Source organism: Microtus pennsylvanicus, chromosome 5 (genome assembly GCF_037038515.1).
Source record: "Microtus pennsylvanicus isolate mMicPen1 chromosome 5, mMicPen1.hap1, whole genome shotgun sequence".
Classification (NCBI taxonomy): Eukaryota; Metazoa; Chordata; class Mammalia; order Rodentia; family Cricetidae; genus Microtus; species Microtus pennsylvanicus.
In genome coordinates this window covers 75,185,286-75,208,726 of record NC_134583.1, presented here as the reverse complement: position 1 = coordinate 75,208,726, position 23,441 = coordinate 75,185,286, and the positions used below count along the sequence as shown (strand labels likewise).

The window sequence follows — 23,441 nt, the reverse complement described above, 5'->3', positions numbered from 1 at the left end:
GATTGCATTGTTCAAGGTGCATCACATGTTTTAAAGGCGTAAAATTCCTACAGACCACAACACGGATCCTTATTTATTCAGGAACAGTTTGTAATCGAGGTTCCAGATCATAGGGGTTAGCAGTGAAGGACTGAGGCAAAGCTCTGGCAAAAGTCCCAGGGAATTCATGGGTGGCTGGGTAACTCCCTGGTCCGTGGGGCTGTTGCCTGCTCACTGCCAGCCACAGAGGTCTGGGATGTGATGAAGCAAGGGCAATGCCTGCTGGCTTTTGAATCTCAGGGCAGCCTTCTCGTTTCCAACAGTAACTCCTGAAGAGACCAAGGCAAACCCAACTCTGAATGCTGGACTGGTTAAATCTAAGCACAAGTACACACTATTAAGTTTATGAATTTGCCCTCTTGCCCAGTCCTCCCTTCTGAGGTAGCAAGGGTGTATAGCATGTCAATGATAAAGAGGACAAAAGTATCACCATAGTGACTTCTTAATTGGAGGATTAGACATTATTCAGCAATGCTAAGGGGTCTGGAACTCTGAAGAGGGATATAGCAAAAAGCAGCTACAGGACGTAGGATAGCCTTCAGGGAGGCCAGGGTTGGGCTTCAAGGGTGCAGTAGTCACAGATCCCGGGCATGATATCCTAAGGAGAAGAAAGGAATAGAATTCTGAGAAATTGTTGGGGACTTGTTGACTGACTTTGTACGGGGAGCTTGGTGTTAGCGCCATTCATCCAGTCAGCAGATAGTTATTGAGTGGCTCTTATGCCAGGCCCCGTTACAGACGCAGTGAACAAATCTGACCCAGAGCTCCGCTTCATGGAGCGCGCCTTCTGGTGCACAGCTCCAGCGCCAGAGGTACACACGGTGAAAGGAGGTGACCAGGGAACCCCCTACTGAGCTGGTGCTTGGCAAACCTTTGTAAAACAAAGGAGTGAGGTATTGGTTATCTCAGGGACATTTCAGACCCAGAAGAACAAGGACAGGGCCTGAGACACTGAAAAGGACCCTATCCAGGGCTGAGAGAGATGGGGCAGAGTGGCCCAGGCCTCTATCAAACACAGCTTCCGGAGGTCACCGATGCTGTTTCTGGGTTTAGGAGGCACTTCTTCTTCAGTAGTCTTGGATCTCTGTGGTTTTGTTTTTCTCCCTCTGACTACAGCAGAGAAAGGTTTAGGCTGAACCCACCCACACAGCCCGGGCTGAGCTCTCAAGGTCCATGGTTACAGCTGCAGGGTCCCTTTTCCTTTGCTCTGCAAAGTACATGCTCACGGATTTCAGGGATCAGGCACCTATCTGATACTGGCCTTTTGAGACCTGGAGAGTTGTCTTGCAGGCTGCTCTACTCCATATATCTGCTGGTATCTGGTGTCCCTTTATGAGTTAAGGTAAAAATATTATACAGGGGCTGTCGAGCTCAGCGGGAAAAAGCATGGTTGCTCACCTCCCACATCTGTTGAAGGATCAAATAGAGGATCTGAGATGAAAAAACAAAACAAAACAAAAAAACCCATGGGGGCCTGGCACTGTGACCCAGTGGTCGAGTACTTGTCTGGTATTCATAAAGCTCCTGACTTTAATCCCTAGCCCCGGGAGACAGATCCAAGGAAAACTTCAAATACTTTGAGCACCTGTAGGAGTTAACTGAGATACAGCTGTGCTACATGGCTCTGAGGCTGTGTTGGGAGCTCAGTTTGAGACATGCAAGGTTTGAAGTGCTTCTTCAGTGTCCATGTGGGAAACGATGAGAAGATGTCTGAATACACAAGACTGGAGTCCAGGGAGGCAGGGCATGAGGGTATAAAGATGGAGGCTAGAGAACACTACCGTGTTATCGAGGGAAGAGGGCCAGGGACTGTGTGGGGAGAGATGCAGACACAGAAGACTGCAGCTAAGGAACATGGAACGTTGAAACAAGCTAACCCAGGAGAGAGCAAACCTGCATGCTCTCAGCCCCCATCCTGCTCTCCTGTAGTTCTAGAATTATCTCACCAGACCTCATACATATAAATGACTAAGGCATGGCCTTTTCTCATCTCAGCTTCTGATTCCTGCTCACTAAGGCTGTTACATGCATGTGTGTGTGTGTGTACCCAATTACAAGTGTTACAAAGGGCAGCCCTGAGAAGCTACGGCCTACAGTGTATATGTGGGATAAGTCTGAAAAGGGCACTTTCACATTCCAATCTCTTATAGTAAAATGTTTATTCTGATAACAGTTTTAGTTGAATTTTATTTGAGTGACATATAACCTACCATATTTGCCTGCCTGTTCTCTATTCTTCACCCTCCCTCCATGTCTGTTTCCCTCCATCCCTCCCTCCCTTTCTTCCTTCTGAGTACCTTATATCCCAGACTGGCCTAAAATTCACCAAGTAGCCGAAGATGACCTTGAACTTCTGATTCTCCTTCCTCCACCTCTCCAGTGCTAGGATTATAGATGCTCACTTTATACAGTGCCTGGGCATGAATTGGGGACTTGGCATGCTAGGTAAGCACTCTGTCAACTGAGCTAGAACCCTAGCCTCCATGTTCTTTTTCTTCCCCATGTTAATTTGCTAATGCAGGCCATGGATCACATATCTTTTTAATTACTACTAGGGAAAAAATAGATTCGCATAGCTTAGCACAGATGCAGGGCGAATGAAGGCAGGTATCTGAACGTCACTGAGCCTTAAATTCAGCCACTCCTCTGTCCAAGACAAGCCACACAAGAATCACTCTGACTTTTCCAGAGTCTGAGAATTTAATGGCTTGGCTCCTCAGACTTACCAGTTTACACTGAAGCCCTTTGTGGGCCCAAGCTTTCCAAATGTTTTTTCAAACAAGCCTGTCTGGTTTCTAAGGGCCGGGGAGGATCAGCTCCCTGGGTGAGTGTGTGGGTGACAGGGTGGCTTGGGTACTGAATCACTGAGACAAGCGGGGCTCCAGGGCAACAGTCTGGCTTTGAATTTTCTCTACTCAAGGGAACATGAGGATAGCGCTCTGCTGTGGTAGCTTAAAATAACAGTGACCCTGAGTTTCAGGGGGAAAGTGTTAGAGTGTGGATACATTTTATCTCAAGGCTGCAAGGCGTTGCCCAGTGCAGCATCACCTCCTAAACATCCTTAGGTTGAGCAGGCTATGAGGGGATTGCTCAGGGATCAGGGCTCAGGCAGCCTCGGGGCACGTTCCCCAGCTCTCTCAGGTTGGAGGGTTTCCTGACTGTTGGCTGCTGTGGCCTGAGCGTCCCTGAGAGAGAGCCAGCTCCAAAGGGAGTGGTTCCCAGCGTGGGAACCCTGGGAGTGACTCAGCAGCATTCTGCCGCGTACCTTTCTCACAGCGTGGCCACTTTCCATTGGCACAGTGGTCATCTGTGGTTCCACCGTAACTGCAGAGTGGGGTGAACACATATTGTATAGTAGAGTGTCTAGGTGAGCCTTAGGTCTAAAAGAGCATGCTCAGATGTGTCTATTCCCTGAGGGTTCGTAGTGGTCACTCCTTTGGTCATGTTCAAATGCCAGTTTTTAAGGGGATAAGAAATAGTTTATCCAAAGCCAAGTGTGAGTAGCGAACCAGGAACAGCAGACTTAGGTTGTCCTGAATGATGTGCTCCTCAGAACAAAAGAAAGTCAGGTAAGTGCATCTACCAAACACGTGGGTGATGACATCAGGTGGACCCGAGCAGTGCCAGGGACTCTGCTACAGGTTCCAGATGCCAGCTGATAACATCCTTAGCCCTGGGTTCCGTGGAAGCCAGGGGTCTGTTCAGGAGTGTTGACAGTGTGTTCCAGGCTTCCTTGTTTCTCTTAAGCAGATATGGCCAGATATGGTGGCTAGTAACGAATGTCTATTGAGAGGACTAAAGGCAGAATAAGATGAGTTTGCCTATCCAAACCATTCTATCTCTCCAGATCATGAGCACGCCTTCAGGATCTTCAACATGCATGTGGCCCATGCTTTGTGAGCTACTGATTACACTCAAGGGTGTGCCATAAATGAACAGGAACGTATTCAGTAAAGATGATAGCTGTGTTATACTTATTCATTTTATTTTATTTTAATTAAAAATTTTTTACAAAAGTGTTTGTCTCCATGTTTGTTTATGTATGCAATATCCAAGGAGGCCAGAAGAGGGCATCAGAACCCCCTGGAACTGAAGTTAGAGATGGTTGTTAGCTACCGTGTGGGTGCTAGAAATCAATCCCAGGTCCTCTGAAAGGTAGTCAGTGCTTTTAACTGCTGAGCTATCTCTCCAGTCTCTTACGCTTCCTTAAAAAAGTAAACTTGGTAAGAAATAGTCCCTAAGGCAATCAGGGATGTGGTATAATAGCAGCTTAATTTAAAATATTACAAGGGTGAATGAGAACTTCGACATGTAATTCTAATTAGAGCAAAAGAAAATGTGAGCCTAAGACTGAACCTTAGCTTCTTCAGCAGGGCCTGCTTCCAAGACCTGCTGATGTCAGAGTTTGCCTGCCAGGTGGCTCAAGCTGCCATGTTTCCTGCAGCTGTCTGGGGTGTCATCTCATGCTGTGGGCACCATGAAGGGTCCTGGAGAGAGGCCACACTGAACTTTTGTGTTTGCATTATGCAATATTGTGATTCTGTTTTAGTTGGGAAGCAGGGTGCAGTTTTCAGAACCCTACTGAGACAGAGGCAGGAAGTCCAGCGCACCCCCACCCAATTATGCTCTGCCCTGTGTGTGTGCCGAGTACCTGGTGCCCAGCAGATCCTTCTTGAGTGACTGCTCCCAGGCACCTGCTGGCACAGAGCTTTTCCTCTTCCTCATGAAGGAGGGGCCAGCCCTGGGAGCCGCTGGAGGCTAGCTCTGGAGGCAGTAGTTCAGGTAGCACAGACCTGAAAAGGAATAAGTGCAAGGTTACCTTCGTTCCTGCATTGCAACTGGTTCTTTTTAACTTGAGTTTTCCATGCTTGTTTGTTTGTTTTGTTTTAAATTTCCACCTGGCTGATATGAGAAGGGACTTTCCCTAACATCACCAATTATTTATTTCCTCATTAATCTCTAGTAATTGGAGGAGGAAGAGAAACGATGTGTCTCTTGACATGTAATGAATGTTCTTGGTGTAAATCTTACCTTTCCGTAGGTAAACTCTCTTTGTTTAGATTAGAAGTTATTTTTTTTTATTATTTTGGCTCTGGCCTGTTAGGCTTCACACCCAGCAATCTCCAGAAATATTCTGGAGCCTTCTAATTTAATTAAACAAAGGCTTTCTTATCAAAAAATGAAAAAAAAAGAATAAATTCTCTTTCCTCACTGACATTTCTAAACTGGCATGAGCAGGCCTTTGCTCCCAAGGCATGCTGGGTAGTAGGCTCTCTGGTAGGCAGTGTTCGGGGATTCTCTCTAGACCCGCAGAACTCTCCCCTTTATAAAGTCCCTGGGCCTCTTTGTAGGGGGATTAGGTGACCACGTGACTGATTAGCCTCACAATTCCGACCAGCCTCCCTGTTGCTTTCCATTCACAGCCACGGTGAAACAGAGGCCTGAACAGAGGTCAGGGAGAGAGCACCAGGCTCAGGGAGGCTCATTTTCCAAAGCCGTGCCGAACCACTGTGAGAGCCAGCCTGAATTCTTCCCGGTGGGAAGCAGGCAGCAGCCAGGACAGACAGTAACCACTCCACAGAAAAGGCCGACTGTTTGCTTTGAGTGTGTTTGTGTTTTCTGTTTTTAGCTTCTTATTTGTCACCAGATTTTACACTCATCTCCAATGTGTTTGTTTTTCAGCGTGGTTTATTGAAAGCCATGTAACAGACCAAGAGCCTTGAAGCAAGCCGGCGCAGAGGGTAACCCAGCAACGAGGGACACGGGTTTGAGGAATTAACTTGCTGGGAGCCTGGCTGAGTGTGTGAGTGGGCCTCACGTCCTGGCTGCCATGGGCTGCTGACGGGGGAACTGGACTGTGGAATGTGACCGGCCTGAGCTTGCTGCAGGAAGAAATGGATGAAGACGAACTGGAGCATCCGAACTCCTCCCTAGAAAAACGCTATTTTCCCGAGTCCCTAGACTCCAGTGATGGGGACGAGGAAGGGGTCCTGGCCTGCGAGGATCTGGAGCTGAACCCTTTTGACGGCTTGCCATATTCATCACGATATTATAAACTGTTGAAAGAGAGAGAAGAACTTCCAATATGGAAAGAAAAGTACTCCTTCATGGAGTGTCTGCTGCAAAACCAGGTTGTGGTCGTGTCAGGAGACACCAAGTGTGGCAAGAGCTCTCAGGTGAGGAGCCACCAGCAAGGCCTGTGGCCTTGAGGTTTCACGTGTGTAAAATGTTACAAGCAGACAAAAAGAGCATTAGCAGCCTGGGTGCTGTATACCAGCCTTGGTTATTACGTAACGGAAACCGTGTGGAGTGTGCTTAGATTATCCCAGAATAATAATTCAGATGATCTCATTTGTAGACGAGGTCTTAGAAGATGAAGTAGGCGTTAAAGCCCTCCAGGTTTTAGAGGATTACCCTTAATGTTTGTTTGGGTGCCAGTGGGTATAACCAGACGCCTGACTCTTCTTGCTTTCTTCCTCCTTTAAAGGTTTTTCTATTTATTTTAATTTTATGTTTATGAGCATTTGGCCTATGTGTCTGTGCACCATGCGTGTGCCAGGTACCCAAGGACACCAGAAGAGGGTGCCAGATCCCCTAGAACTGGAATTAAAGACAACTGTAAGCCATCATGTGAGTGCTTCAAACTAAACCCAGGCCCTCTGAAGAACAGCCAGTACTCTTAACTGCGGAGCCGTCTCTCAGCCTGTGTGGCTTGTCTTACCTGTGAAGCTGGCCAAGCTCAGAAACCAAATGCATAGTGAATCATTTTCCTCTTATATTTTGTTTATTCATTTTGGAAAAAAGTTCTCGTGTAACCCAGGCTGGCCTTGAATACCTGATTCTCCTGCTTCTACCTGACAGTGCTGGGATTATGAGTATGAGCAAGCGTGCCCAGCAGAAATCCTCATTTGTTTTGCAGTTGGAAATACCAGAATGGCCAAATGGTATCGAGGTCTGGGCCTATCGAGAGAGGAAAGAGTTAGGGCTGTTAAAGAACGAATGTAGTAGCTAGGAGTGTGGCTTGGTTGCACAGCACTTGCCAAAAATGTCTGAACCCCAGATTTGATTTCTAGCGTGCTCAAATGATAAATTTAGGAATACAGATGTTTCCAGTGTCGGTGTGAGCCAAGGAGGATTTGTGAATTGGGCAGAAGGTAGTGCTTTGTTGTGAGTATAACTGTGTTGGGGGGTGGGTCCGGAGGTCCAAAGAGAGGGTTACTGAATACTTCCTGTCCACTTTGTTATGTTTGAACTTCAACTTCTGACTCGAGAGAGGTCGGCGTTTTACATTGTAGATTCTTATAATGAGACCCTTAGAGTAGACCACAGAGATTATCTGATAGAAGGCACAGTGGTTTTTCAGACAACAAACCTGTGGCCTGAAAGCCTTTGGCAGTGTGCTGGCTCAGGTTGCAGAGTCTCCTAGGCTGGTTGAAGAGAACATGCAGACGGCAGCTGCCTCCTCCAAATCACCTTAACTGTACTGTGGAGAGAGGAGGGCTGGGCAGTGATGGTTCAGATCTGGCTTTTCGCTTACAGTGGCAAGAGCTTCTTTTAAATGGCTTTTTATTCACTCTGGTGACTTATTTTTATTTCAGTTTACTTTATTACAAGAACTAAATGAAATCTTTTCTGGGTTTTGTGGACAAGTGAATTTTTTTATTTTAAAATTTATCTTTTTCAAATCTTATTTTTATGTTTATTGTGTTTACTTCAGATTGATAAAGTTTCAGAAATAGTACAGATGTTTTCCACAGCTGTCTTCAGAGTCTCCAGAGATATTGTCTTACCATTTTGAATCAGCATCCCCCCACTTCCATACATGAACACACACGTTTTTGTTCCAAAATTTTTAAAGATTTAGTGTGTGTGTGTGTGTGTGTGTGTGTGTGTGTGTGAGAGAGAGAGAGAGAGAGAGAGAGAGAGAGAGAGAGAGAGACTCTCTCTATGTAGTCCTGGCTGTCCTCACTCACTATGAAGACCATGCTGACCTTGAACTCACAGATCCATCTGCCTCTGCCTCTTGAGTACTGGAATTAAAGTTGTGCACTACTATATTTTTATTAGTGTGTGTGTGTGTGTCTGTGTGTGTGTCTGTGTGTCTGTGTGTCTGTGTCTGAGTGAAGATGTGCCCTGTGTGTGCCCTCGAAGGCCAAAAGAGAGCTGAAGTTCTAGGTGGTTGTAAGCTGCCCCATGTGAGTGTGGGAAGCTCTGATTCTGTGAAAGCAGCAAGCTGTCTTTACCCCTGAGCCATCTCTCTGGCCCCTATTCTGCGCCTTTTAAGAATAAATTGAGGCATGATGGCACACGTGTTTAATCCCAGCACTTAGGAGGCAGAGGCAGATGGATCTTTCATTTTAAGGCAAGCCTGGTCTACATAGTGAGTTCCAAGACAGCCAAGGATACATAGACAGACCATGTCTAAAAGAAAGCATAAAAGTTAGCAATGCCAGGCATGATGCATGCCTATAATCCAAGTACTTGAAAGGCTCGGGGAGGAGGATGAGCAGTTACAGGCCAGCATGGGAACAGAACAAGACTCTGTCGAAGGGAGGGAGGCGGCATGAGGTCCTCTTCTCACGGTAACAACATTAGCGTCAGAAAAGAGAGTATAACGCTGATGTCTTGCTTTTTCCTGATTCCTGGATATTCATATTTACTAGCTGGGATGTCATAAAAACATTAAATCATCCTCCAACCAAATGGAATCCAGAATTATGCTGTATCTCATTGTCATTTAAAACTAATCTAAAACAGCTTCTCCTCGGTCCTTCACTACTTTGGCATTTTCAGGGCACAGTGAGTTCTGTCGACTTCGATGGTATCTGAGGTGTCCTCAGGGTGGTTCAAGCTCTGCCTGTGGCAGGACGACTGCAGGTGGGTCCCTGGGAGTGCTGCACTGGTGCTCCCTCAGCATGCTGACTGAAGGGTGCTAGTGTGGCACCTGCTGGCTCTCAGCTGTCAAGTTGTTGTTTCTCCTTATGGTTTCATAGACCATGTGGAGTATGCACCTTGTCACACAGTAGCCCAGAGTGTCAGCCTGCTTTACTGTGGGATAGTCACCTTGCACTGGTGGCAGCCTAGCAGTGGGCCCCCCGTAATTCTGAGATGCCTGGTGACAGCTAGCAGTGGTCCTAATTCTGCCTTTGCATTGCCTGCATGACATTCTTGAAGAGTCAGCTCTTGATTTCTTACTTTATTGTTTTGTCTTTGAGGCAGAGTCTCTCTATGAAGTCCTGGCTACCCTGGAACTTGATACGTAGATCAGGCTGGCCTCAAACTCACAGAGATCTTCCTGCTTCCCAGTGGCTGGGATTAAAGACAAGTACCGTCATGCCTAGGTTTACTAGTTAAAAATGTTTATAGTATTTTTGGGGTTTTTTTGAGTCTAGGGCTTGTTCTGTAGCCCATGCTAACCTTAAACTTTCCCAATAATCCTCCTGCCTCAACCTCCGAAGTGTTGGGTTTGTAGGTGTGAGCTACCTCACCTGGGTTAGCTTTCTATTCTTAGTAATTTTATTCCACTCTTTATTTTAGCATAGACCCATTTCTCCTCTGTGGGATGTCATTCACTAATAAACCTATTATGTTGCTCAGTTTGTCCCAGTGTGGCCAGTTAGAGCACCTCAGAGCGACAACTGTCCTTGTCATTCACCTGCCTCGTTCTAGAGTCCTTTATTGCTCACACAGTGAGCTATCCCTGGCTCCTGTAGCAATTCTCTGTGCCAGCCTAGGAAGCAGCCATTCTTCTTAAGGATCCCTGGTTTCTTTAGCAGATAACTGCATTTAGAAACAGAGCTGGGCAGCAGATGTGCCTGTTGCCGTTGGCCTCTTGTGTTTCTGCCTCTTCCTACTGGGAAGGAAGTATGATTTCCCTGTGTCCGCCAGTTCTTCTGCCTGCATAGCTCCATGTTTCGTCCCACCTCTGTCTTCCTGTCTGTTTCTCCCCCTGTGCACTTCTGTGTATTTCCGTTTGTTCATCTTTTACATTTATCTGCCTATGTCAGGGTGCATTTATGCCGCTGGGCTCTAAAAGCAGCTCAGCTCTGGTCTCACTGTAGCCTTCCCACTTTCCGTAGCATCCTTCTCTGGGCGGCACAGCCCCATTACTTCCGTCTCCTTGTTCAGTCTCACAAGACTTGTCATTTCAGGCTTGTTGCCCCAAATCTTTCTTTAGAATTTGTGATTATTATGAGCAAGAATCACTATATATGCTGTAAATGTTGTCACAGTTGTTATATATAGCTGGGCATGTGGTTTCTTTTGCTGCTTTGAAGATTAGTTTCTTTGAGATAGCGCCTCAGAGTAGCCCTGTACAGCCAGCCAAGAATGACCTTGAGCTTCCCCCCGGCCTCCACCTCCTGAAGGTTGGGACAGCACGGGTTTCAACTTCTTAATCATTTTAGTAAGCTGTGGTTTTGTTCTGTTGAGGACGAAGGCAATGCCTTTCTTGTTTAGAGAAGCCAAATTGTATACAAATAGAAATGGGTCTGTTCATTTGTTTTTGGTTTTGTTTTGTTTTAATTCTGAAAGTAGCTTCTTTTGTTTCCAAGACACTTTAATTATTCCCCACAGTTTTAAGTCTTTCAAAGAAAAGCCTATATTTAGGGCCAAAGTCCCTCAAACACCTTCTCTTTCTGCTATAGAAGTCACCAGGGCTGTGTAACAACTGCCCTAGGGAAGAGAAAGACAGTTCTCATTTGTTCCTTGGAGGAGACTTTTCTGTCACTGTTCAGTGAAGCATTTCTAGAGCTACTGAGTATGTCTCCTCCTCCAGCTTTTGCCCTAATCTCCCAAGAGTCAGGTGGGTCAGAGACATTAAGCACAAAACAGCTAAGATTTAGTTTAAGACTCCGGTGGTGGCGTTGGATGTCTCTTGTCGCGGCTGGGCGTCTTTGTCCACAGTTCTGCAGATAGGTTTGACCTATGCTCACCCAAAGCCAAACATGCAGGGATGCAGGACTCGAAACTCACCAGCACCCTCCATGGTAAAGTACTCTGACTTAGTGGTTGACCTAGGGCAGAGCTGCTTTGGGAGTCAGCTCCTGGCCCCTCTGCAGGGTCCTGTGGGACAGATCCCTATCTTCGCGTGGATTACTATTGTCCTTAGGATCCTTTCTCCTTGGGAGGTCTGCGCTTATCATGGTACTGAAGGGACTTTGAGGCTCTATGAAAGAGGAGTCACCTGCACAGGCTAAGGATATCAGCAAGGGCTTGGGAACTTGGGGGCCACGAAGTGTTCTGTCCCACAAAGGCCTTCCTTCATTTTTCCATGTTGATGAGGAGCTGTCTGGTGAGCTGTGGATGGCCCCACACCAGCACCACTCTTGTGGATGTTGTCTGGCCAGCTTGGCAGCGATGAGGCCAGACCCAGTGCTGTGCTCTAGGTTCTGATCTGGATTTGGCTGATGGAGTCTCATAGGAAATCTGTGTAGCTTACCTTAAGTCTCCCAGAATCCCACAGCCTGAGCTCTTTTGTGTGTGCTATGCTGTCAAGCATGGGACTGGAACATTTTTGCTTCACCTCTTGAATTTGCACCCATAACAGAAATCCACAAAACCCATGGAATTGGGGTTAGCCACCCACCTCGTTGCGCTCATGGCAGGAGATAGACATATTGCTGCCTACCATGACCTTGCTTCCACCCCAGGAGTCTCTGAAGCAGAGGCGGCTATGGGCAGAGGAGAAACATGCCGCATCATGAGTACTTTTACGGAATGGGCCTGTCTGACAGTTCTAGAACGTGGATTGAGAAAATATGGTGATTTGATAGATGGTTCTGAGTGACTGATCCCCAGCTGGTGGGAATTTCTAGACTGAGTAAATGAACATGGGTGTTGTCTACTCCCAAACTCCAGAGGAGCTGCTTTGTACATAGGGTCTTGTCTTTCGTGTGGTAAAGAAGCAGTTTCCTATTTATTTTTGTCACTGTACTGCCCAGCTTTTCCAAGTGCTTACTGTCATTGGTGTCACACAGTGTCTCAGAATTCACTTTCCGGCAGGCTATGGAAAGACGTAGCTCTCTGCATGCCTGTGATCCCACAGATCCAACTTGGCTCCTAGCCTACCCTCAGTAGGCTGATGGGGGGAACATCTTCCAAAGAGAAACTGTAGCAAAGACTGAGACCTCTGTCCAGCAGGTGATTGTAGGATGACTGGAGTAAGGGTCCTCTCAGGACTATGAAAAGCCCCTGCAGGGGTGGTGAGCATTGCCGGGAGGAATGACAGATTCAAGCAAGGAACCTTAACTACAGAAGTCGGCAGTGTTCCCCACAGCACACACAGCGCCCCAAAGCTTTCTCGGGGGGAGCTCCTTCTGCCCCTTCAAGTTACTGAGTGCCCAGATTTGTGCCTCTTTCTGACTCCTACCTTTTCAGCAGTACTTGACATTTGCCAAGGCTTAGACTTCAGTGCTCCTGGTTCACCTAGAGCAGTGGTTCTCAACCTTCCTAACGCTGCGACCCTTTAATATAGTTCCTCATGTTGTAGTGACCCCCATCCATAAAATTATTTTCATTGCTACTTCATAACTGTAATTTTGCTACTGTTATGAATCGTAATATAAACATCTGTGTTTTCCAGTGGTCTTAGGACAGCCCTGTGAGAGGGTCTTTCCACCCCCAAAGGAGTCACAGCCCACTGGTTGAGAACCACTGGCCTAGAGCATTGGGGTGAGGGTGGGAATTCTAACACCAGGACCCCTCCCTTTTCTGTTCAGAGAGAGAAGTTTACTATTATCATATGCATATATAATGGACACGTCTTCCAGGCTCTGTAATTAGTTGTGGTTTCTGCTCCGCTGTGAAACTTGGTTACTAAGTAAACATCTCTCTTCTGAGCCGAGCAAGGGTGTTCTTCCTGCTTTTATCTGACCTGCAGAAGGCTCCTTCCCAGTTCCAAGGCTGTGGCCTCCTGAGGGTCCATCAGCTCTGAAACTCCAGGACCACCCTCCCTGCCTCAGAATCCTAGCTTGTTTTTCAGTGGCCATTGGGAGCCACATTTTATGTCTTCTGGACATCAGTCACCATGACAGTGACCATCTTCCTGACTTTCCCAGAGGTTTCTTCCCTCCCTGCTTCATGCCCAGCTCCCACGCTGCTCCGAAGCTTCGTTCATGCGTCTTACTTTCCTCGCTCAGGTGCTGTTCGTGTTCATTACACATTACCCCAGGGTTTTAATGAGGAATCATGGACTGTCTGTTTCTTTCCTGAGCATCCTAAGTTTATTAGAGGTTCTGCCGTTGTCCTTTGTGATGTGTCCTCCGTTTAGCCCCTTGGTGCTTACCCTCCAGCCTGGGCTCCTTCACTTTCTCCATTATCACGATGTCCTTTTACATCCCAGCACCATCCACCTGTCCCTACATCCCCACTGCCTCCGAGCCCCGAGAGAGCAGGGGCCCATCTTCTTGGTCACCAGAGTCTCACAGTGTTCAAATATATATGCATTAGCCCCACTGTGTGTCGGGTCCTTTCTTGAATATCAAGCCACAAGTGTGGATTTTTTAGTCTGTTGGTAGACAAAAGATTCAAAATGTTATTTTATTCAGTTTATATGAGTCCTATTGGAGGTCTTGGCTGGGGACCCACTGTAGAAGACGCTGGCAAGAGAAGTCAAATCTGAAGGGAAGGCTTTGACAAGGATGAGAATGATCTGTTAGGTGTATTAGTTACCTTCCCATGCTGTGACTAAACACCTGGTGAGTGCAGCTTAAGGAGGGAAGGGTTAGCCTGGGGGTGGTAGCAGAATAACCAGGCGGCGATGGTGCACGTCTTTAATCCCAGCAGAGGCAGAGACAGGCAGATCTCTGTGAGTTTGAGGCCAGCATGGTCTACAAGAGCTAGTTCCAGGACAGCTAGGGCTACACAGAGAAACCCTGTCTTGAAAAACAAAACAAAACAAAACAAAACAAAAACAGTTTAGCTTTCATTTGTAGAACCATGTTAAGCAGGCTCATTTGGATATTGTTATGATTGTTTAAATTTAAATGTAAATCCTTTAACTTGGGGTTGCTCTTTCTCATCTAAATGCTATTTAATATTATATTCTTGAAAACATAATAGCTAACACCAGAAGTTGTATTTTTGATGGACCCCTCTTACTACCTGAAAAAATAATTTACATTTGCATGCGTCACAGTTGGTGTAAACTGGGGTTGGAGAGGCTGCTCACCAGGTAAGAATGCTTGCCACACTTGCAGAGGACCTGGATTCTGTTCCCAGCAGCATCTGTAGCTCCAGTTCTCAATGATCCAGCGTCCTCTTCTGGCCTCTGTGGGCACTGCATGCGTGTGGTACCACATACGTGAGCCAAATACTTATACATATAAAACAAATAAATCCCTAAAAGAAATTAAGGGGCATTTTTTTTTCTTGTCCTAAACTGACTTCTAAAATCAGGGCGTCAAAACTTGCTGGTTTCCGATTTCCTGGGAATACCTGCATACTCTTCATTTACTAGTGGTTAGAGTGCAGGGTGATCGGTTGCTCAGCGCTGGTAGTTAAGCGCTATGAGAAAGAGCGGCTCCTCTGTGTTTTGAGTTTGTCATTCCTAGCAGGGGCTGACCCGGTGTCATTTTTTTCCGTCAAAGGTTCCTCAGTGGTGCGCTGAATACTGCCTTTCCATCCACTACCAGCACGGGGGCGTGATATGCACACAGGTCCACAAGCAGACGGCGGTGCAGCTGGCCCTGCGGGTCGCCGACGAAATGGATGTTAATATCGGCCACGAAGTTGGCTATGTGATCCCTTTTGAAAACTGCTGCACCAGTGAAACGATCCTGAGGTTTGTATGTCGCCGCCCCGTCCCCACCTAGGCGCCCCTTCGAGGGCTTGGGTTCTGCGGTCCTCACGGAACATTGCCCTTGCCATCCCCTGCCAAGCACCCATGGTGTAATAACTGCCCTCTCCAGCCTGACCCACACCTGTTGTTTTCCCTCCCTGCTCTCCTCAGTTGTCATTGTCTAAACTTTCGTGATTACAGCCCTCAGGGGAAAATTACAGCTTGTTAGGTTCACCCAAGACCTTCCATCTTGTACTTAGAGATGTGTCTCCTGGTGGGTCCATCACCATTGGCCGTGTGTCGGCCACGTGGATCCCTGGGGCTCTGCGTGATACCTATGTTTCCACACCTCTGTGCCTTCTCCTGGCTACTCATCACTGTACTTGGCCTGTCTGCGTCTCTTCTGGGACTGGCCAGTCCTTCCTAGTCCTCAGGACTCCGTGCCTGACCTTGTAGAGGTAGGCATTAGAGGCTCTTGGTGGGCTTCTGTGGCACCCACCCTCGGCCTCCACATGGCCTTTGGGATCTGTTTTTCTAGCTATACTTTGAAGTCTTAGGGGTTCCAAGGCGCCTTCTCTGAGCTACAGTTAGTTGTGTTATTGTGTGTTTGTACTTAGCTTTTTTTTTTTTTTAACAGAGTCTTCCAAGGGCTTGATAAAGTAGAAAGAGAAATGCAAAAGGGAAAATATGAAGTGAGAGAATTGGAACCATAACTACTTAGGGTTCCCTGCCAGTTGTATCGCACCCTCACAGACAACGACAGTCAGTGCCAGTGTCTGCCCTGCACTTGCAGCCAGAGGTGAAAGCTCAATGGACTTCAGGTGCCCTGGACGCTGTCTTCCCCTGTAGGAGCTCAAGAGATCAGAATACACTGGTCTCAGGGCCAGAGTGTCTCCATATCCATAACCCATTCGTGTAGCATGCCAGTGGGTGGCACTCCTCTTGAATAGTGCTGCTGCAGAATTACAGGGCAGGGGAGGCTTTCTGCACACTGCTATCCTGTGTCTGATATGCTTGCCCTGTAGAGGAGTCCCTAACTTGATGGGGGGAGAAGAGAATACTGCCCTGGCCCAAACTTAGAGGCCATCCAGAAGGCCACCAAGTGTCAAGCCATAGGGTATGTTTAGACCAGTAACGCCTTGACTTACATAAGCTATTTAAAATAAGCTATTTAAATAAGCTTGACTTGAAGCTATTGCCTTTGTAAAAATTAGCAATAAACAAAGCCATTGGATGTATTCATTTTCATTAATTTATGCCCCAGCAATGCTTAAACACGCATGGGCAGCCTGTTTATGGCGGTTCTCCAGTTGTTCCTATCTTGGGCAGTCCTAGATGCTTGTGTTACTGTCATACCAGGGTTCCACAGTCTTCCTTTATGCTGTCTAGCCAGCGTTTTTTGGGCCTTCTTCACCTTATCCCATACATTGGATGTATATGGGTTTATAAATTACTATATACAGGGCACATGCAGAAGAAAGATACCCCTTCCCTGTCTCTTAGGAACTTATGAGCTAGTTGAAGACTGGTTAAACAGGGTGAAAGAAACAGCAGGAAGGATGAAGAGTGCATAAGCCTAGCATTTTCTTCACTATATTTGGCTTAGGAGGGGTGTTGAGAAAATCTCACTATGTAGCCAAGGCTGGCCCGAATCTCTTAGTCCCCCAGTCTAGGAACTAGATGTGTGCACCACCACACTGCTTTTCTTTTTCACTCTTTTTTATGAACTATCTGTTATAATTGAATAATGGCTCCAATTAAATTCTGCACTCATGGTTTGTGTTTTTATATCTTTAATGCCATCTAGACTTAGAAAGCCTTTAGAAAGAACTCTTAGATGTAAGTTTTTATGTTAATGAATATATAATTACAGTTTTTAATTATTATTGAGAAAGTCACAAAGGTACATATCTGTGAACACTGTAATAGTGTAGCAGAGAATCCCTTTAGACAGCTGCTGTGTTTGGGCTTGGTTCCCATGGGATTGTTTTAAGCACTGGATCCTGTCTGGCAGAGGAAGGAGTGAGTTTCTGTGTTCACGTGTTTACTTTCTGAGTGGGAGCCTGGGGTTGGGTAAGCCATGGCTCATGTGGATGGAATGTTCTGGCTACTGCAGGCTCGGCTCTGCTGCCACTGGGCCGCCTGTCCTTTCCTTACTGCATCCTCACTGTAAAGCCTTGTTAGCAGGACAGGACACAGGGCTTCCCTTCCATGATGCTCCTCCTAAACTAGTTGGGTCTGAGCCTCAGGGCGGCCCAAGGATCAAGAAGCCCCCACAGCCTAGGAGGCTGCATGGCTTTATAGCCGGTGTCTCCCGCTTTCTGTGGGGGACTCTGTGTAAGTTCCCTCCCAGAGCTGTCTGTATTCAGGTCTCCTTATCCATAACACCGATGGCTGTTCAGGGGGTGTTGTAAATGGCCGAATAGATAGGACTGGAGCATAGTGTAGGTGGTGGCTATTTTATGATTATAATCAAATTTGTAATTGTGTCTTAAGAATCATTACCAGAACCAGTTCATTCATTTTCCTAGCAAGGTATGCTAGCTATGATTCTGAGTGCCCTCAGATTGAATGGCGATCAAAACTGCAGATTTTTTTTTTTAATTTGGTTTTTCGAGATAGGGTTTCTCTGTGTTACAGTCCTAGCTGTACTGGAACTAGCTCTTGTAGATCTGGCTGTCCTTGAACTCACAGAGATCCACCTGCCTCTGCCTCCCAAGTGCTGGGATTAAAGGCGTGTGCCACCACACAGATGTTTCTTAATGATGTTGAGCCAGGGCCCTGCATATGGCGGGCAAGGCTCTACCTCCAGGCTACCGGGCCAGCCCTTCAATCGGGAGCTTTAAAGTTACTTATTAATTGAGAAGCTAGTGTTCTATATTCAGACTTACCTGTTTTATTTTCTTTGTAACCCTACTGGTCATATCATAGATACCTGGTAAAGATCACTTCCTTCCTGTTCTTTTTTTAATACTATAAAAAATTAGTTCTTTAAGCTTTCTTCTGGACTTTCCGGACAGTAGACGCTTGAATACCACATACCTGAAATTGCTTTCTTTGCTGTGAGCAAAAGTCTCCTGTGTAGTGGATCTCCTGGGTCTCTTGTGTAGCGGGTCTCCTGTGTAGTAGGTCTCCTATTTAGCAGGTCTCCTGTGTGTGGGTCTCCTGTGCAGCAGGTCTCCTGTGTGTGGGTCTCCTGTGCAGCGGGTCTCCTGTGTGTGGGTCTCCTGTGCAGCAGGTCTCCTGTGTGTGGGTCTCCTGTGCAGCGGGTCTCCTGTGGAGCGGGTCTCCTGTGCAGCGGGTCTCCTGTGGAGCAGGTCTCCTGTGCAGCGGGTCCCCTGTGCAGCGGGTCCCCTGTGCAGCAGGTCTCCTGTGTGTGGGTCTCCTGTGCAGCGGGTCTCCTGTGCAGCGGGTCTCCTGTGGAGCAGGTCTCCTGTGCAGCGGGTCCCCTGTGCAGCGGGTCTCCTGTGTGTGGGTCCCCTGTGCAGCGGGTCCCCTGTGCAGCGGGTCTCCTGTGCAGCGGGTCTCCTGTGGAGCAGGTCTCCTGTGCAGCGGGTCTCCTGTGGAGCGGGTCCCCTGTGCAGCGGGTCTCCTGTGGAGCGGGTCTCCTGTGGAGCGGGTCTCCTGTGCAGCGGGTCTCCTGTGCAGCGGGTCTCCTGTGGAGCGGGTCTCCTGTGCAGCGGGTCTCCTGTGCAGCGGGTCTCCTGTGCAGCGGGTCCCCTGTGCAGCGGGTCCCCTGTGCAGCGGGTCTCCTGTGCAGCGGGTCCCCTGTGCAGCGGGTCTCCTGTGGAGCGGGTCTCCTGTGGAGTGGGTCTCAGGTCTCCTGTGTAGCAGGTCTCCTGTGCAGTGGGTCTCAGGTCTCCTGTGCAGCAGCTGTAGATCTTAAACCTATGCAGTTTTCAGAACTGAAAAGCTTCTAATTTTCATTAGGGACCAACTCGGTATAAAACATTCCATTAGGTACAAATATGAATACAACTTCTTAATGTGTTATTCTTAATATGTTAGTCTTGGGAATTTAAGGTGCAGGCTGTTATATTACCTAGAACACTGATAGCATATCTATGTAGTTATTATGACAATATTTTTAAAGCATTTTTCACATGGAATCATATTAATGTGAAAACGAGAAATGAATCTTGCCAAGCTTAGTGGCACACACCTTTAATTCCAGAACTCAAGGGCAGAGGCAGGTAGATCTGAGGCCAGGATAGTGAGCTCCAGGCCAGCTGGGGGACAGAGAGAGAGAGAGAGAGAGAGAGAGAGAGAGAGAGAGAGAGAGAGAGAGAGAGAGAGAGAGAGAGAGAGAGAGAGAGCGCGAGCCCTTTGTGTTGTGGGGGAAAGGCTGAAGTTTTGTGATTCCTAAGTTTTGAGTCATGCTGAGTCTAGCAGAGTTTTAAATAGGTCGCCATCTTCTCCCCTTTTAATCAAGCCCGGGTTTAGTTCCATAGCTCATATACCTCCTCCCTTTATGGGAAGTGTAGCTTTGAGGAAACTGAATGCTGGCTAGGTGGTCGCTCAGCTGAGTTTTGCTGAAAAGGAACAGGATTGTATTTGTGACCTGAAAGGAGCAAACATAAACACAATCTGCTTGAAAATGGGCAAATGTAGCCTATGTTATTGTGTCCTAATTCACCTCTGCTGACGGTGACTGGGAAGGTAGATTTTGATGCATTTGTCTGCATCTTGCATAGACTACAATAATACTGTACTCAGGAAAACCCCAGTCTTAGGCTAGGCCATTTCTCATTAGGCACGATCCACAGTTTGTTACTGCTGGTCTGGTGACACTCAGGCTGAGTCTGCATGAACAGAAAGGCGGACGGTAAACCCTGGATCTCATAAAGCGAGAGCAAAAACCAAATGTAAGGCCTTAGCATCCTGACCCTGGAGGCCGGAGAAGCAGCCTGTGGCATCAGGTGTGCTAGGTCACCTGTTTCGAACCTTAACCCCGAGGTGGATGTGGTGGTGCACGCCTTTAATTCCTGTATATGGTAGGAGGTTGGAGGTCAGCCTGGCCTACATAGTGAGTGCCAGGCAAACCATGGCTACACCATGAGACCCTGTCTCAAAAAAATCAAACCTTGGTCCTGACTCTAGCTTTGTGACCCTTGCTGGAGTACTTAAACTGTTGACCTGTTTTCCTTATTTATGAATGTGAGGGCCATGTCTACCTCAGGACTTATTCTGAAGGTTAGATGAGAAATGTGCGTTTTGATCAGGGGTCCAAACACACTAGGAACTAACAGGAGATGCTCTTGGTTCTCTCTTAAAGGGTATTGAGCACTGTAGCGGGGCGTGGTTTGTCAGAGGCCTCCGCTGCATCTCCTCACAGCTGAAGTTATCACAGTGAAAGCGGACGGCAGAGCCAGCTGAGTGAAATGGAGGCTAGGGGGCTCCTCAGAGGAATTCAGGTGCAAGCTTTGAAATGTCATTGCCCCCCCTTCCATCCTCCCACCCCCTGCCTCCAGGCCTTTAGGCTAAACCCTGCAGGTTCCCAGCAGTGAGCTGGGGCCCGTGTAAAGTTCCCTGAAACTCAGCCCAGGGTTGTTACTAGGGGCTGGCCAGTGAGCACCCTTTGCCCAGGCTGCCCCAAGCTTGCAGACTCCCCAAGGAAAGCATGTTCACATGCACCCTGCACTGGTGCCGCTACTCCTGACAGTTTTGGGCGGGGTGGAAACTCTCCCCAAATTTAAGTGTCTATCTAAATGCCAGCCAGAGGCCTCAGTTTTAAGCACTGGTATAGGTGGAGAATTCATGAGACTGCCTTCTTCAAGCAGAAATCTGTGTGCATGTATAAATTGTGTCAGAAAGAAATCTGTATGGTAGTGACTCACTACCAGGTGGCTTTTAAATTTCTTTCTTAATTTTAAAAACATTTCAAAGGCTAGGGGGAGGGGCGTAAAAATCGATTGCATCACTAATGAAGGAGGCTGAGGCTGGACGGTTTTGAGTTTGAGGCCAGTATCTCAAACACATAAATAAAATCACTAATATTGCCCCCATCCCATCAGGCGTGCGGGCCAGTTTTCACAGGTGCCCCAAACTAATGATTTCCGTATAGCTACTTCTGTTTGCTGTTATTTAAACAACATTTCGAACTTACTTAGTACCCTGTTGACACAGCCTTCTACCAGCCACCCCCAGTGGTCATCTTCATGTGAGCAGCTGGATCATGAGCCTACGCTTTCTCCTTGGAAAGTGTGTGCCAGCACCCAGAGTCCCACTAACGACAGGAAGGGTGGTAGCTGTCCAATAGGGATACTTAAGGATAATACTGTTGGCTTAGCAAAGCTGAAGGCAAATGTTACATGTACCAGTGAGTTTGCATAAGCGTGTGATAGCAACGGGAGGCTCGTTTCTAAAGAACAGTCACACAGACCTGTTTGTAAGCAGAGGCCTCTGCCAGGAGTGCTGTGATGATCCTTGAGTCATCACACATGTATAGAGAACGCCTAAAGTGCGTCTGTGTGGGACCTGTGCTACGGCCCTACGGCCCTACAGATTCTCTCACCTCAAAGGGATCTTAGTTCAAAGGAAAAACTTTTTTTTTTTTTTTTGGTTTTTTTGAGACAGGGTTTTTCAGTAGCTTTGGAGCCTGTCCTGGAACTAGCTCTTGTAGAGCAGGCTGACCTCGAACTCACAGAGATCCGCCTGCCTCTGCCTCCCGGGTGCTGGAATTAAAGGCGTGCACCACCACTGCCTGGCCCCCAAGGAAAAGCTTAACCAGTGCTGTGCCACAAAGCGGGGTGGGGCAGGACAGGGCAGGGGTGTGTGTTTTAGGGAGTCCCTCACATGGTCTTCATGAGAATTCTCTGACATGTCTTCCTTGTAGGTACTGTACGGACGATATGCTGCAGAGGGAAATGATGTCTAACCCTTTCCTGGGTAGCTACGGGGTCATCATCTTGGACGACATCCAGGAGAGAAGCATGGCGACCGACGTGCTGCTTGGACTTCTTAAGAATGTGTTGCTTGCAAGACCCGAGCTGAAGCTCATAATAAACTGCTCGCCTCTCCTCCTCAGCAAACTCAGTTCCTACTACGGAAACGTGCCTCTCATAGAAGTGAAAAGTAAGCACCCTGTGGAGGTTGTGTACCTCAGTGGGGCTGAGAAAGATTCCTTCCAGTCAATTTTGCGCCTTATCTTTGAAATCCACCGCTCGGGCGAGAAGGGCGACGTCGTAGTCTTCCTGGCCTGTGAACAAGTAAGTTAAGCGGTATTCTGACCTAGCCGAGTGCTGTTGTATGGTATTTCCTTTGAGAAGCTTTTAATCTCCAACTCCTTGCTCCCATTGCATAGCCACCGTGTAAACATTCCCTCCACATCTCATTCTACACACAAACTGCAGCACAGATAAGGTAAGCAAAACCTGTGCTCAAGCCGGATGGTGGTGGTGCACGCCTTTAATCCCAGCACTCGGGAGGCAGAGGCAGACGGATCTCTGTGAGTTTGAGGCCAGCCTGGTCTACAAAGAGTTAGCTCCAGGACAGGTTCCAAAGCTACAGAGAAACCCCGTCTCGAAAAAAACAAACAAACAAACAACAACAACAAAAAAAAACACCCTGGCCAATAGCTTAGCTTTCTACTTGAGCTAACCAGCGCCCCTTATGACTTAATTTAAGCCATTTCTGTTCACCTTCATGCTGCCACGTGGCTCGTGGCTGTTACCTCAGCTCCCACATGTTCTGCTTCCTCTCTGTCTGACTGACCACTCTCTTCCCAGCATTCTTGCCGTCCCCAAAATCCTGCCTAGCTATTGGCTGTTCAGCTTTTTATTAAACCAATCCGACTGACATGTCTTCATAGTGTCCAAAAAGATTATTCCAGCAGTGGCATCTTGAGGAGTTCTGAGAAATGATCCTCCTAGCCAGCTCCCTCCACTGGGACCCAGCTTGATGGAAGCTTCTCAGCATATAGCTGGTCCACTCCGGCCCTCTCCCATGGAGACACAGTGGACACAATAGGGCTCCATCCTCCTCAGCATCACCTGAAGTAGTTCATTCTTCTCAAAGCCTAGCATCCTGTTCTACCCCAGCCCCTCCAGTGTTCCCATCCCCACAGTATGGGGCAGGCATGCAGTGTTTCTAGTGATTAACGGGGACCAGAAAGTGTTTGATACAGGTTGAGCTACCAAGGGGTGAGCCCCTGCTTTGGTGTGGATCTTCCCTGGGTAACCTGGAGGTCAGACCTCAACTCAGGCTCAGAACTAAACGAGCCTGGGGCCGTTCTTGAGACTTAAACTTTATCTGTTTCCTTAGAGAGAGTGATTGGAGTCTCATCTGCATAAGGACATTTATCAGATGTTTGTGTCTATGACACACTTCCTCTTGAATACTGATCTTCTATGACAATGATTTATTCTATCCTCATGCCCCAATTATATGATTTAGAATGTTTAAGAATGTTTTCTTACTTTGCCCTTGGCAAAGTAATAAAATAATTAAGGGCAGAGAGAGCCCGAGGAAGGGAACCACAGCAAAAGTCAGGAATCTGAAACAACGGAGAATTGAAACTGCCAGATGGAGACCAACAGGTTAAGCAGTCATCTTTGAGGTTAAAATCAGAAATTTCACTGGGCGGTGATGGGATGATTTAATCCCAGCGCTCGGGAGGGAGAGG

At 47.5% G+C, this 23,441-nt stretch overlaps 1 protein-coding gene across 2 annotated transcripts in view; it reads left to right on the top strand.

Annotated features, from left to right (window-relative positions):
* Dhx32 (DEAH-box helicase 32 (putative)) overlaps positions 1-23,441 on the top strand; it is a 52,158-nt gene that overhangs the window by 9,882 nt on the left and 18,835 nt on the right. For both annotated transcript variants that reach the window (XM_075972567.1, XM_075972568.1), the window contains exons 2-4: positions 5,722-6,215; positions 14,628-14,821; positions 21,654-22,026. In XM_075972567.1, coding sequence (XP_075828682.1) covers positions 5,934-6,215; positions 14,628-14,821; positions 21,654-22,026 — 849 coding nt within the window. In that variant the 5' untranslated portion in view covers positions 5,722-5,933. The remainder of the gene's footprint in view (positions 1-5,721; positions 6,216-14,627; positions 14,822-21,653; positions 22,027-23,441) is intronic.